Raw genomic sequence first — 15,755 nt, 5'->3', positions numbered from 1 at the left:
CTTGTTGAAATGATTATATGGTCGAGCCTTGTATCCGATTAATTTTTTAGAGGGAGATATTGCAAGTTTCTGACAAGGTAGGAAATGTAAAAAAGCTATGCGTTTCGGTTAGTTCATTTTCAGGTCACAAATAAGCTAGTACCGTTTTCCTAATGAGCATGGGCAGATTTGTCGAAAGTGAATAGGAACAACGAGAATGCGCGACAAACGGGTGAGAAACCTTTGTCTTCCGAAACCCAACACTAGATAGATATATCAACAAATAATACTAGGCAAACCTCCCCAGAAATTATCTCATACCTCCAGAACATATATATCGTTTCCAACACAACTTTCCGGAAGGACCTGGAAGGGAGTCGAAATCGCGGGAAATTCACCAAGGCATTGTTTTCCGAGATTTTATTGGCTGAGAGAACATTCCGTGAAGTACACAACTACTTACTAATTGGATTGCGAGTTTGTGATTCCTTAATACTCTGGAGAAGTTAGATTAGGCGTAATCATTCTGCGAGAGGAAGCTCATGTATGCCCTTGTTTGGTAAAACAATGTCATGATGACGGGAAAAGTTCCGTCTTTCTACACGTCTCCCCTTATTTGTGTTTTTTGACAGATCAGAAATGTTAGCATTAGAGATTCGTTCCAAGTCAATAACGGCCAATAAGTGAAGAATATGTTTTGTCTAGTTGTAATCCAAAGTAGCAGAAGATACCCTTCCTACTATCATGTGAGCCCCTGAAGATGTTGTTACCCGAAGATAACGGTAATGGTGTCCTGTCGAGCATCCAACCTTACCAAGAAATTTCTTTTGTTTGCATATCCATGTTACCGAATCAGATCGGTGTAACGTGAGGGAAAGCCCATAGTCAATGTCGAATTCTATCAGGAATGAAGGTACCATGTCCAGGGTATCTAGGTATCTGGGTTCGCCAGTTAGATGGATGTTTTCAATATTCGAAATGGATCCCATGCTTCACACTATTGCAAAGTTCCTATTGTCAGCTTGTAGTCTATAATGTCGGAAACCCTGGTGCTATCACATTTTATCTTTCGGATGTCGTCAATTAGTGTTTCCAAAGGCCCAATCATTGTCTGCATGTCAAAATTTCACGTAGCGATCTAGCCGCCCATAAATGTGTAGCTTAGCACTAACCTCACAAAAAAGAAAGCTCCTCAAGGTGAGAAGGCCTTTGAAATCTAAGATGTTAGCAATTGACGCACCGATCCAAAAACTCCGAAACTGATGTGATATGTTCTCTATCGTCTATAACACCCTGCACCCTCAAATCTCACCTAGCACGAACAGTATTGTTTCCAGGTGGCTCATGTGCTTTCTTGGTTGTAGATGCAGAGTTCCCTTGAGGTATAGGGTTTTTCGGAAAGCTGCATATGTTAGCTTGTTCTTCCCCCACAAATATTTGCTTCGTTCAGGTGTATCCGCTTCCCCGTATTATAAAATCTTGGAATCTACTCCTTACTCTATTCTGAATTGATAGCAGTCAACGCCATTTTCTGCAAGAAACCCTTTTCTTGGCAAGTTCCGAGAGGGGAGAAAAGAATTCTCCAATGAACCTAGAATATCACTTTGGAGCGCGAGACATCAGGATGATGAGGCTCCCACAATAACGAGCGTTTGCAAGTGCATCATAGATCGATTGAAATCGAAATGCCGAAAAGAATAGATGTATATCTACTTGGTGGCTACTAAAGAGTATTCTGTTTTGGTAGATATACTTTGAGATATTTTTATCCCCTGTTCTGCTGTCTCTACTATCTCCGCTATCATTCGTAATCTTTCTACCTATCAGGATACTCGCCGCTCATCTGCTTGAATACCCATCAACTCACTGCGAATTGAGTCTTCTGAATACAGCGACAATCTTCTACCGTCACGGAAATCATGAGCTCTTGTGTTTACGAGTAAGTACAAGTGTAAATGCTTGTTGTCTTTGATCCGCCCTGTCCCAGTATCTTTGATGAATTTCCATTTCTCATTATTTCAACATCTTGGTTTCGTTGTACATTTCTCAATACTCCATCATACCTGATTCGTTCTTTGCTTCTTTCTCTCTAGTCCGTTCTCAATACTCTGTGTCATGTATCACAGTCTCTTGATACTCACTCACAACCCATCAAGTCTAACAAAATCGCCAGACATGCATCTTCAGGGATCGTCACCGTAATCGTGGGTCCAGAGGGCCGACCATTCTTCTTCCATGAGAGTCTTCTCTGCCAAAAATCTCCTTGGTTCCGGTCCCACCTCGAGAACCAAATGACTGAAGATCATAACCATGATTCCGCCGTTGAGCTCTCGCCTATCGAATCGTCATTCCGAGACTATCAGCAAATTCAACGAAAAGTAATTTACCGCTACGAAGATGACATCCACACCTTCAACCAATTCTTCAGTTGGATCTACGGATCCATATACCCGCTACCTCGACGTGATCCAGACAACTACTCTAGCTCGACACATATCTCAGAATGGGTTATCCTCCACCAGCTAGCCGTTGAGATGGGAGTTTTGGACTTGGCCCACAAAGCTTTATCCGAGTATGTTCTTTGTAGAGATACGTCACGAACAGGATATTGGATGCCCCTTCCGGCGGAAATCCAATTTATATATCAAAGCCAAGCCACAACATACGATTTGCGCAGTCTTATTGTGTTTAAAATGCGTTGTCTTTATTTTTCAACTGGATTTGCAGGATTACAAAAGGAACTGTCTGATATTTGCGGCTGTCATTCTGATTTTCACTCTGATGTCTTCGCAGAGCTGCACTGGGCCATTTGTTCCAAATGTCTTTGCAGCTCTGCGGACTGCTCTATTCATAATCCACACAACACCAACTACTCTCAAACCCCAGATTCTCCCTTAGAAATCGAGTCACCTCCTCTCCCTTCTTCCGAATACTTGGACGATATCTCTACTCTTGATCTAAATAGCTCACCACCTTATCTATCCGATTGCGATACGACATACACAGAAGAAGAGGACGCGAACTCCGAGCAAGCGCGAAGCGAAGCAATCGCTGAATATCATGAGAGTAGGGGTGTATAAGGTCGATTTTGAATTAGCGAGATGGTTGGGTGTTGATGTGGAAAATCTTAATCTTATATTGGTATTTTTGTCTAGATGATGATAATGATGATGGCAGTTGGTGGATAGTCTGTTCATATGTTAAGTTGGGTTAAGGGTGGGACAGCGGAGCTATGAAATGGAGGCGGTAATTGTGGATACAACCAAATTGGGTTGATTATGCATGCAACAGAATGGAGTGGGACATTCATATAACGGTACCACTTGACGGCGGAGGATGCAAATCATGATTGTTTTGGAACGTTTTTCAAAAGTAGAGCGAGAAGTATTTCTAATATTACAGAATTTAAATTATTCAACTATGTACAACAGAACCCTGTGAGCAAAATTTGTGACTGGATGCAAAGTTACCAGATTGCTCATGCGCAATAGAAGAATTCCATTGCATTACCACTAATAACTTCTAACCATTGTGTAGACGCGACTCATAAATAGAAAGTATGGACACTCCCAGAAATCTTACTATCAACCAAACCAAGCACAACCTCCCAGTCCTTCGTGTCATACAGACTATGGATGCAGGAACGACACACAGGTCAAAGAAGCCAAAGCCCCAGTTTACTCCCGCCATCTTCCTCGCCTATCCTCAACCACCTCTAGCTTCTCGAATTCTCTCCATTCTCTCCTCTTCCCCCTCCCCAATCCTCATCCAAACAGCTTCCTGGAACTCTCTCAGCATACTCGAACTCCTCCGCCAATTCTCCACATAGCTTTTAGTATCCCCTATATGATCCTCACCCACCACATCCCACAATCTCCCCATCTTCGCTATCGCATCAACCAAAGCCTCTCTAACCTCCGAACCCTCCCTCGTCATCCCATAAATCTCCCCCACCTCCTCCCTCGTCGGAATCCCCGGACAGTACTTCCTCTCCCCCAAACATTTCTCAATCCTAGCCAACGTACTCTCACACGCAGCCTCCATCTCAAAATACGCAGCATACTTATACACTTTACACCAAGCCACCAAACACTCTGTATGTCGCTCGATATCAGAAGTCGGACACCCAAGTTCATTTCCATACATATATCCCACCAGATGGGCTATCGCATCAACGACGTAAAAGTGTTCCGGATCAATGTCAGTATCCTCGCCATCCTTATCTTGGATTTTAAAAGTGATGCTTCGCGCGTGAGAATTCGCATTCCATGCTCTGGCAAAGAGTCTAGAGGCGTTGATAGCGATATCTTTGGGGATTTCAAAGACGTGCGAGCGCACCGTGATGTAGATACTCTTAGATTCTTCATTGTTTGGATCATGTTCAGCTAACTCAGAGATGCGGCGGGCTTCTGCTGTGGATTCGACTTCGGCCTGCAGATCAGGAGTCATTGTTGGCGGTGGAGTGTTTCTTCGGGGAGAGTGCCTTTTCTCGTCATGCAGGATTTGGGGATCTGTAATAAGCAAACTGTTTGCAGGGATTTTCGATGCGACTCTTGGTTTTGGGAGATAAGATTAAGACTTGCTGTACTAGCCGCGGAAAGTAGTGTGGTGCTTGAAGGTGAGAGGAAATAATTTGTCTTGGGTAACGCTTGTTATGTTATTTGTGGTAACTCGCGCAAGTGAATGTTTTAGAGCCTGCGAGAAAACTATCGTGCCGATGTTTTGACGAAAGGATCTATGTGGCATAGGATCTCTTTACTAGAGTAGATCATATGGCAATATGGTAATATAGCTAAATTTTTGTAGCAGTATCAGGCAATGAGCTCTTTGACACGGGGGAGGGAGGGGAGGGTTACCAGTGGTTTCTTTTCTGTGGTTTTATTCTTATTATCATTTCCGATTTCTTTGTAAAAGCTTCTTTACTCAGCTAAACAATTGTATTATAATGTAATATAACATAAACGTTAAGTTAACATCACGCAATGAGCCTTTCGATGCCAGGGGAGGGCCACAAGCGCTCTAAAATGACATGTGTAAAGCACACCCGGATTGAGATCAATGATTGAGCATTGTGGAGAATTGTTTCTATGTCTTGCAAGTATATTTGGATGAAGATAGAGAGAGCTATATCTTTCGACACCCACTAGTTCTACAGTACATAGCAAATGAAGCAAGTGAACATAATAGAAGTTGACACCGCGACCACAATCATCTGTGCGAGGCTGAAAATATCTCTGACCTCCCGTTTGATATATATTATCTCAATCCATCTCGTACTTGATATTCCTACTCTGAATCGCACAGGTTGCATCCCATCATCGCAGATCCCATAATAAGATTAAAGACATCAAGTTCTTCCATCTTTTCCTCATCTCCTGGGTGAGAGCAATCCATGAACGGAACCGCACATGATTTGTGTCCTTTGTGTGCCTGACCAGTCTGCATGGTGAACAGAGGTAGTTAGCTAGAAATCTCGTCCAAGATAGAAGACTAGCTGAGACTTACAGGGTGTACGTGAAAGTGGCAGGGGCAGAGCTTAGATCTATGAAGCATACTAAAACTCTCATTTGAGTTCCATGGTTCCGCAACTTCCTTTGAACGTCGACCCATCAGATGGAAGTTTCTGGAAACCCATCTAAGCATTCCTTGGAAGTATCCAGGGAGAACAATGCAGTTCGTCATCACTTCTTGCCGAAGCTTGGTGCAACCACGATCTAGATTAGTACAATGTTAGTGATCGTGCAGATTGATGTGATCCAATGGTAAGAGGATAAAAGTCCGAATACCAGCGGAACAATTTAGGAAAAATGGATTGTGCTTACTCATATGCATGACCGTGCTTGCAATACAAAATTCTCGCAGGGTGGAATCCGACTTCGTCTCTTGCCAAACTTGGGCTGCAAGACCGGGTCCGAAGACAGTTCCAAACTCAAGATAGCCATCTTGAATGGCATCGATGGTACGATTCATCAAATTATGAATTCCCCATCTTTCGGCAAGTGAGTATAAACTGACCAGAGTTTGAAGGCTTCCATTGAACTCTCCGAGGAGCTCTAACTCAAGACGACCAATTTCTACCAGAGATGGTTGGCTTTTGACGTATATCTTGGTTCGAGGCTTTTGAACGGTTCCTGTTTGTGAAGATATTTGTAAGTCATATGCACATTGAATGATTTTCAAACAACGCGCTTGCGATAGGCATAGAACATACCGTTGTAAGCCCAATCAACAAAAAGTTTGAAGACCTTGGGATTCTCATCATTGAGGAAGATCAATCCTTGCTGTCCAGCCATGGTGTCGAATAGTTTGTTGGACTCAAAGTAAGTGGTACACTGTTGAAGTATAGTCTTATGAACAGTGAAGGTTTGACGCTGGGAGTTGATTAAAAAAGGCAATATACTGAGAGATGGAGCAAGGATGTATACCGAGTTACCAATGCCAACGTTGACAGTCATAGTCTCATTGCCTAAGTTCCTGCGTATGTCAACTCATATCTTACCATTTTTAAGCAGGAAGCAATTGACTATAGAGATAATCACTTACTTGAGAAACTTGTTAGGCTTCAGACTATGGCAAGACATGTTGAATGGATCTATAGCAGCGGTGAAATTGTAGATCGTATGCGGGTATTGTGAAATGTGCTCTTGAACACCACAAAGAACGGACTTTGAACGTGAAAAGTGTGTATGGAAGAAAGCCTGAGAAATGTAATCAGATCTCACTCGATTTGAAGTCAAGTCCTAGATTGTGCGACAGTCTCAACGAGGGGATTCTGTTGATCAATAGAAGATTTAATTAAGAGAAGAAAGAAAGGAAGAAGGGAATGGGGAGAAAAGAGTGTAATGTACTTTCATTGAACATGCGGAATGGGAGTAAAAGTAAACGAAGTGTAAGTGTTTGAAGAAACGTAAGATGTTGTCACGTGTATCAGGCAGCATACAAGACTTCGAGCACAAACGAGGACGGAGGACACGCCAATGTGACTGGAGGAAGGAGCGATTGAGTAGGTAATCAAAAGTTCCTTTACCATTGAACCACCAGGTATTTAACAGGTAACAGTTACTTACTGTGTCAAAGTAGTAGTTCTACATCGTTCATGTCATCGACGATTGTAGTCGTAGAGGCTTCGTCAATTAAACTATGAATGTATGCATCCCTCTACTCCGATGAACAGATTGCTAGGTGTCTTCTGTCTCAATTAGATGTATAAGACATATGAGATAACTAGTAAGCGTGCCTTTTATCTGCATAGAACTACTAGGTATTCTCTAGGTACCTCATCAGCAGTACTCATCGAGAGCCATTGCACGTGAAAAAAAGGAGAAACCATTTCATTCGAGACAAAGCTCGATCCGAGTTTCCACCGCTGTCTGAGAATTCTCTAAGTGATGCTTCGTATCAGAATCAAAGAGTTGGTGAAATTGCATGAGATGAGTGCCATTCTCACAATCTTCGCTGTCCTCGGTAGGCCTCGTCGATTTGAGGCGTGCCTCGCTGCATGAAAGACCTCCGGAATAAATCCATTCAACGAGTGATCCAAAGGATTGGTGATGTCTTCGAATTTGAAGAACTGACTTTCTTGTCCATATGCTTCACAATGATCTGATCCTTGAGCATTACGATGCGCTCACAGAATAACTTTTCGCGTACCCAGCGTTCTTTTTCACCCGGTCTAGCGACGACCTGAAGCATGTTCCAATCATTGAAATACTTTCCATAATTTGCATGTTATATATCCGCTCCACTCGTTCTTAAATTGATTTTGAGAAGGTATATATTCCTCTCGCATATTGCACTTTCTCAGAGAAGGAGAAAGATTGTGATTCGAAAGTTTTTGAACGACCGCCATAATTAAGGGACCACGAAAACAGCTGAACTGAATACCTGACCAAAGGCACTGATCCTTTCCTTTGCTTTCCTTGTTTTTGCAACGCGCACTGGAAAACCCCGCCAAGTCGAAGCCTCCCAAAACGGCTTTCGGCTCAAGGTACCGAACGGGCAAACCGGCTATCTGCATCGGCCATCTACATCGGCCGCTTTTGGATGCACGTTAGGAAAAAGTGTATGACCAGCCTTGAATGTATATCCCACTAAGAAATGAGCATTGATGGCCAGAAGGACTTTAGTTAAATAGAAAAATTCAGGAGATTATACCAATTTGCTGAAAATAAGAAGAGGTGCAGGAAGCAATCTGCCAGGTGGGTAGATGAACCTGCTGAAAGGTCCGCATCCGTCTGTACTAATTCAGAAGTGCAACAAGAGGAATCATCAGTATTCCGAAATGTTAGCCAGTCTTTGGCTAATGAAGAATTGGACAAGGTTCTGTTTTGGGTTCAATCAGGGTAGGTACTAAGAGAACCCGCCATTGTCAGTCTACACTGCTAGAATCACGCTAGTTATCTTAAGCCGATCACCTCACCACCCAAAATTGTTCTTAGTATCCAGATTGTCATTGCGTTTACTCCGTATAGTGCTGAACTTCAATATTTATATGATAGCCTCTATTTTTTTTCCTAGGGTCAGTTACTCGTCGGGCCAGAAAGTATGGAACGAGATTCAACCGTTGTGGGGAAGCTCCTTAGTACTCGAAAGAGGCATAAATCATTCATATCGCGCTGAAAACAGTAGGGGCTTCAATATAAGCAAACCATTCAGTTGATTCTTTTTTCCAAATCTCCATTTAATATAGTGGAACTGAAAGAAGCAGTAGATTCTATTGGCCCCTTGATACCGATATCGCTAAGCGTATCTACCGCCTAGCGCCGGAGTTGCAGAGCGACCCCATCTCTAACTTATTAACCTTGAGTCTTGAAACCAAATGTTAACAATAATCAAAAAGACCAGAGTACTCGTACCACCGTCACTTTCCCGTGCAATATCACAAACATACAAGAACCCAGGCATCAAGATGAAAAAATCGCATTCCCAAGAGCACCATCGAGTTCGGACATTTGATCCACGCCAATTGTTCTCCGACGGCACTCTAGTGACTCCCAAGAATATCGTCCAATATGATAAATATAGTGGAATGTCCTACCTGGAATATCCTGAAGCCGATTTTCTTCATCATGAATCCGGAATTTGCTCCCCAACAGCATTAGTGATAGCCATTGATGGTGCTTGTCCTGGCAATGGAACCACACGAGCTCACAAATCCTCCTTTGGCGTGTTTTTTGGTCCAGACTCGCCTCTTAATACTTATGATACTATTACTCGACCATCTGGAGAAAAACATACGAGCAATTATTCAGAGTTAATGGCCATACTTCATGCACTCGAGCTCCTAAAAAATCATAGCGGATTACGAAAATGGATCTCCGAACACCCCATGCCAGTCCACCATTTGCTTAAAGTAGACGTAATCATCATTACGGATTCCAAGTTCGTACATGACTGTCTTACCTTGTGGCTTCCAACTTGGTTGGAGAACGGGTTCAGGACAGTAGAGGGGAAACCTGTGGTAAATAAAGATCTCATTTTACGCATCCATCACATGATCGAGCTACTTTCAAATGATCTCAATATCCAACTCTGGCATGTTAGAAGAGAGCATAATCGAGATGCGGACGAACTGGCTATTCGGGCTCTTCGTACGCAACCTACACACCAGGCACAATATATTGCCTCATCAAGCCTTCAACACTTCAGATCTGGGATTATCCACCGTGCTCCTCGAATAATACATTTGGCGCATGAGATCGGGATTTTTCCTCAGAAGAACTGCATGGAGATGGACTTGGGGGAAATAATCATGTCCATGGTAATAGCTGGAAAAGATCGTGGAGCAAACTTCAAGACTCTCTTTGGACCCGAATACAGGAGTGATAGTTTGTACGTTATGTATCGAAAACTCAGCCGTGCAGTTCTTTACCTTTCTCTAGATGAGCCTGGCCACTATTCATATCCTGATAGTGTCATCTGGATGGCTAGGAGTACATCCATGTACCAACTTGCAGGCAAACATCCTCGACCGATTGACACATACGAGGCCAGAAAGCTACGAAAATGGTGTATTGACAATCGATTATTCTCGGATGGGAAACGTCTCACTTCGCTGTTGGAACTTATACATAGGACTCGATTAGAATTCGGTCTTGACGTCAGTCTCGGAAGTTGGATTTTACACCAATGGATGGAGTCCCATCATTTCAATGGTATCATCTGATACCTAGATTGCCAGATACTTTTTTCGTCACCAGACTCCACAATTATCTGCTTTCTTGCTACGATACGTTTCGACATGAATCTCAACTATCCGAAGGATGTTTTCTTGCTAGGACGCCAGTATTACATACCCCAAGAGATCAAAATTGTACTCTCTTACCACCTCCTGAATGTTCGTCCCCTTCTTCGACAATAATACTATTAGTACCCCTCCTGAGTGCTCTTTCCCTACTTGAACACTGATACCATCAGTACCCTGCCTACACCAACTCTCTACTTGCTATACCATCCCACAGTTTCAGGCTACACGATTCATCCAGCAAGCGTAGATCGCGGCTTTCGCTCTAAAAGAAGAGAGATAAAGAGGAGAAATGGACTCAAACCCCAAACTCCAATCTCCACGCGCAGAGAGAGAATCACACATACTACCCTACCATTTCACATCTCTCCAGCAATAGAAATCCGACAAAAATATACGTTCCCTGAACAATCCATTCGAGGATTCGAGTAAATCATCGCGTCGAGGTTTTTGTCAAAGGTATTCCTTTGTGGAAGGGTGATATGAATAAGTCAGATGGTATGGTTATATAGTGTATGTGCTGTATTAGTCTCAACCAATCACAATTCATCTCCTAATCCTCTTTTATCCTACGGAATCTTGACAAATCCAACGACCCAAGATATTCAAAAACACACAGCTCGTTTTCTTATATGTCACCCCCCCTCATTCCTCCTCATTCCTCCTCATTCCTCCTCATTCCTCCTCATTCCTCCTCATTCCTCCTCATTCCTCCTCATTCCTCCTCATTCCTCCTCATTCCTCCTCATCCCCGCTCCTCGTCTCCTCGTCTCCTCCACACCCCCTTCTAAATCCCCTCCCCTTCCAACCCCCTCCTTATCAGTGCTGCACAAACCGCCATCCTCCACCCCCATCCCCGACTTACAGTCTGACACAACACCCCTTCCCCCTTCTCCCTCAAAAGTATCTCAATATTTCTAAATTCGGCATACCAGGTAAATATCCTCCATACATACCTAGTCTCCCAGAGTGATTTACATTAAACCCCAAACAACTCATCAAAGCCAAAACTAAAGCATATCAATCCCTTCTTTCCATTCATTCATCCATCCAGCTATTCATTCATTCATTTATTTATTTATTTATTCATCTATTCATCTATTCATCTATTCATCTATTCATCTATTCATCTATTCATCTATTCATCTATTTATCTATTCATCTATTCATCTATTCATCTATTCATCTATTTATTCATTCATTTATTCATCTATCTATTAGAATTCTCACGCAAATAAATATAATGATTCGACAATGCGCAGATGAAACGAAGTAAGAGGGAAAGGAGACAATATACATATTTTTAAATCTCGCTAATGAGTTTGGGTTATATATCCATATACCTACCTAGTACACACACAGACATATATATACATATATATACATATCTAGGTAGGTTCCTATGAAATAATATATCAATATAAATCCCAATCCCAATCCAGCATTTCGAATTCCCCCAGCCACAGCTGTAATACCATCCATTATCAATCATCTCCAGTCCACGGCCATTTCAACAATTCTAACAAACCACCTAAAGTATCTCAGATCCCTTGTATGTTGTATACATGTACTAGGTATCTATCGATTCAAGAATGTAATTAGATAGATAGAAGGAGTAGAAATAGAAATAGAAATAGAAATACTCAAATATAAAATAACCTCATAAAATAATCCCCTTTCATATCGATTATCGATTATGTATTTGCTTTCATAAACTCTTATAAATTCTTATAAACTCTTATAAACTCTTGTAAACTCTTGTAAACTCTTATAAACTCTTATAAACTCTCATAAACTCTTATCTCATTCACACTCTCTTCTAATTATAATTATAATCATAATTATAAATATAACTATAATCGTTATTTGTATTCATTATATCTATCCAAATACAGAACCCACCCACCATACCTAGATACCTACCTAGATACCTAGCTAGATATCTATGATTCGATGTTTGAACCCGTATAGAAAGAATATCCATTCCATTCGTCTTGTATTATACATGTACACATACATACACTCATATATACACCCATACACCCATCCATAAAATCCGCTCAAACCTCTAAGCAATAAATTCCTCATTATATTCTAGATCTAGAAAGTATCAAATCTTCCACATCCGTATGTGTATATCTTTGTATAGAGCTTCCCGACCCACTCCCCTCCCCCCACTCCTCCCGAACCCTGATACCCCAATATCAATTTACATTGTGAGTCGGATCACTCCCATTTAAAATATAAAACATAAAATATGAATCATGGAATCACATCCATACATGTACATTCGAAAATTAAAATTAAAATCAAAAACGAAAAACTTCACACGCCTTGACCTCTCTAACAAGTAGGTATACAAATGCACCCAAATATCCAATTCCCTAACCACGTATCTCATAGCAGATACGTATAAAGTAGTACTGTCAAAAGATGAGGAGGCATTTCTCATTAAGATTATCTAGCCCGTCTTCCCAACCATCTATGTCAAACTCCATTAAACATTATTCCCACTCGCACGAACTGCCATCTTTTAGGGTATCCGATGCTACGACTGCGGCCCGATGATCATATCTATCGCTGGTCGAATATGTCCAGAAGATGAGAGTAATCGAAGAGGTTGAGTGTATCTCGAATCTTTAGTTGTTTCCGGAGATTCAGAGCTCTTGATTTTCAGAATGCAGCCTGCAATAATGAAAACAGGCTTCGTTAATATCGAATACCCAACTCATTAAAATTTCTCATCAGACACTCTCTCCAGCCGGTAGCATCGAAAGTAATTCCACACAACTCAAATCTTTCTCGACAACAGACACTCGTCAACCGGTTGTTTCAATTCCTTCTCTTCTTCACCACAATACCACCCCTCATCAACCAATTCCTGTTCTTTCCTCCTCCACGAAGAATATTTACTAGCCGATTTATAGTCGAGATCTCCCAAACGAGCTTCTACAACCTGTGAATTTTTATCCATACGAATGTATAACGAACAATCTCTGAGGGTCATGGCCACGCAAAGTTCATGCGATGCCTTTTCCGACTTCAACGATCCTTTACCATCATACTCTGTTTGGAGATCGCGAAGCCGTTTTAACAAGGGATTTTCGTGGATCCATTTTGCAAGTGATTGAACGGCAGGTGATTCACGAGTTTTGTGTAATATGTGTGAAGCGGATGCCTCATAATTTGCAAACTTTAACTTGGGGTGGTCATCGGTAAGTTTGAGTGGACAGAGATATGATTGAAGATCAGTATTTTTTCTTTCTTCTCCAAAAGCAATCCGACGTGCGTGAAGTGCACAAGTACGACATCTTATGGCTTGAGATGGCATTTCATGGGATGGAGAGAGCCATTTTGGTTTAAATTCTACGACGGTTTCTTGTAATGATTTCCCTGTGAATTTATCAATACACGCGGCGACAAAAGATAAAACTATCAACGTACTGGGTGTCATATCTGTTACCAAAAGACCATAATCGTCTTTTGCTAAGAAAGTACCACTTTGTGCTCTCGAACGATAAAATTTCCCTATGGGTGGTGGGGCGAGATGATTCGAGGTAGATGTACCACCGGGATTATCAAAACGTCTGAGATCGGTGTTTAATCCAGGAATCACGTTGAGATGACCGATGTAGACCAATTCTTGGGTAACTAATTGTTCTGGCTCGAATAGGGGTAAGATATATCCGAGCCACTGCTGATGTGAATCTGAAGTTGGGGCTGTAGTGGGAACATCTTTCCGAAGACGTAATAATTTTCCTGGAAATCATTTAGGACCATGGTGAAGTTATAGCGTTAAAGTATGAAGATACATTGTTTCATACAATTTGTCGCAAAGGAAGTGTAGAAAAAATTACCAGAGAGATATTCTAATTCTTGATGACCCTTGTCCAGTTCGGCAATGTCTTGTGATCCTGGATCAAGCGTGATTTGATATATGACATTTGCAGCCCCTTCTGCAAGAACTTTGATACTGATATGGCTGTTGGGGAGACGATAAGGAAGTGATAAAGTATTCATTATTATTGGATTTATATCAAATTAATTTGAATGGAAAATTGGGGAAAAGATGACTGAGAAATGACTGAGCTGAGGAATGAGTGGAACAAGAGAAGAATAGAAACCGGATTGGGTCTTATGAAATAACTGGAACGAATGAAACTTACTAATAAGTAATGCGTCATATCAGGGTTCTTCCGTTCACCGTAATCAAAATTTGGCTTAAGCGCAAATGACGCTTGGACTTTTAGTGGTGGAGGAAAAGACAAGCTGAGTCAAGAAGTTGGGATGAAGTGGTTGGTATGAATGTATGGGAGAAAAGATAATGGCCTATAGGGAAATGGACGTGAAAAGAATTTCAGTAAAAGAGTTCGAATGGGATGGAGATGGAGATGGTGATGGTGATGGAATCAAATAATGATGAGAATACATCTCGAGGTACAATAATAATATTACCTAGCAGCAGTAATATAAAAGTTCGTAGGTATTGAATCGAACTACCTAGTATATTGAGCATTTGGACTTGAAGACCGTACGATGTGAAGGCCCGCAGAATAACGCAGAGACTCTCAAATTGAGCTCAGTCATTCCCCATGAATCAAATGTCATCTCGACTAGACTAGAGACCAAGGAAAAGAAGTGAGATTGAATGAGATGGCTGGCTATTATGATGCTGAGAGAACATGAGATGTTATCATCATATTCACATATGAAAGCTTGGGTGTGTGAGCGAGACATGTAGATTCATAGACCTGGTATCACGGGAGAAGATGGAGGATGAAGAAGATGAGGGCGAAGAAGATGTCTCCTCCGCTTTGTTCCAATGTTTCTGCCAGAGTCGCCCTTCAAAGGGATAGAAATCTCGGTGTTATTGATGTTGTGATTTGAAACCGAGATCTGTAATACGATAGTGTATACTGTATTGATACTGCAAAATCACATAATAACACTTCATAGCTTCTCCGCATGTACCCCCGAGGTTGGCGATAGTTGAAGGAATGACTTTGAAGAGAAATGATAAGAAAGCTGCATGAACGGAGATGGTGGGCTAGATTTTGTATAGAGCTTTCTATATGATTGAGTATCCATGTTCGTTTGAAGAGTCAAGGGAGGGGGAGGTGAGAAGATGAGGAAAGGTGGAGATGCGGAGTATGAGATGGACTACATCAAACTAAGGACTCTTGACTGAGAAGCGATATGACTGATGAATGTCAGTGACTTTCCATTCTCTATACCCAGGACTCGTAGATATCTTCGAATACTTTTGACAACTGGGGGTAATAAGTGTATTGTTACCAATTCATCCCATATATCGAGGATGGAAGTGTTGATGATCAGATGAAGTAAGACAGATGCTGATCAATGTGTAAGGTTGTAATAAAAGTCCGATGTCAATCAAACATACATGGGACGAAAGGAACTGGGGGGATGTGAGAGAGTGAATATTAAGATGCGAGGATGCATAATCAATTAATTATGCAAGGAAATTGACCTGGTGAACATTGGATAAATGATGAGAAACAGTAACGATGAT

The 15,755-nt window shown here is 41.6% G+C and overlaps 5 protein-coding genes across 5 annotated transcripts; 2 read left to right on the top strand and 3 right to left on the bottom strand.

Moving 5' to 3' along the window:
• Positions 1 to 1,898: 1,898 nt before the first annotated feature.
• Positions 1,899 to 3,059, top strand: EAF02_008032 (uncharacterized protein; the record flags this gene model as incomplete). Its single annotated transcript, XM_038904080.1, has 2 exons — positions 1,899 to 1,918; positions 2,153 to 3,059. 2 exons carry the CDS (start codon positions 1,899 to 1,901, stop codon positions 3,057 to 3,059), a joined length of 927 nt encoding a protein of 308 aa, XP_038756361.1.
• Positions 3,060 to 3,684: 625 nt separating this feature from the next.
• Positions 3,685 to 4,428, bottom strand: EAF02_008031 (uncharacterized protein; the record flags this gene model as incomplete). Its single annotated transcript, XM_038904079.1, has 1 exon — positions 3,685 to 4,428. One exon carries the CDS (start codon positions 4,426 to 4,428, stop codon positions 3,685 to 3,687), a length of 744 nt encoding a protein of 247 aa, XP_038756360.1.
• Positions 4,429 to 5,265: 837 nt separating this feature from the next.
• Positions 5,266 to 6,560, bottom strand: EAF02_008030 (uncharacterized protein; the record flags this gene model as incomplete). The annotated part of the gene is made up of 6 exons (XM_038904078.1): positions 5,266 to 5,418; positions 5,485 to 5,693; positions 5,802 to 6,110; positions 6,191 to 6,350; positions 6,405 to 6,453; positions 6,523 to 6,560. The coding sequence occupies 6 exons, from the start codon at positions 6,558 to 6,560 to the stop codon at positions 5,266 to 5,268; spliced, it is 918 nt and encodes a 305-aa protein (XP_038756359.1).
• A 2,327-nt stretch (positions 6,561 to 8,887) lies between these two features.
• Positions 8,888 to 10,144, top strand: EAF02_008029 (uncharacterized protein; the record flags this gene model as incomplete). Its single annotated transcript, XM_038904077.1, has 1 exon — positions 8,888 to 10,144. The coding sequence occupies one exon, from the start codon at positions 8,888 to 8,890 to the stop codon at positions 10,142 to 10,144; it is 1,257 nt and encodes a 418-aa protein (XP_038756358.1).
• Positions 10,145 to 13,013: 2,869 nt separating this feature from the next.
• On the bottom strand, positions 13,014 to 14,242 carry EAF02_008028 (uncharacterized protein; the record flags this gene model as incomplete). The annotated part of the gene is made up of 3 exons (XM_038904076.1): positions 13,014 to 13,615; positions 13,667 to 13,981; positions 14,080 to 14,242. The coding sequence occupies 3 exons, from the start codon at positions 14,240 to 14,242 to the stop codon at positions 13,014 to 13,016; spliced, it is 1,080 nt and encodes a 359-aa protein (XP_038756357.1).
• Between the last annotated feature and the right edge of the window lie 1,513 nt (positions 14,243 to 15,755).

The sequence above is a fragment of the Botrytis sinoallii genome (genome assembly GCF_014898435.1).
Source record: "Botrytis sinoallii strain Bc 23 chromosome Unknown BSIN_014, whole genome shotgun sequence".
Lineage (NCBI taxonomy): Eukaryota > Fungi > Ascomycota > Leotiomycetes > Helotiales > Sclerotiniaceae > Botrytis > Botrytis sinoallii.
The sequence above is the reverse complement of the archived record's forward strand: the minus strand, read 5'-3'. Positions and strand labels throughout refer to the sequence as shown.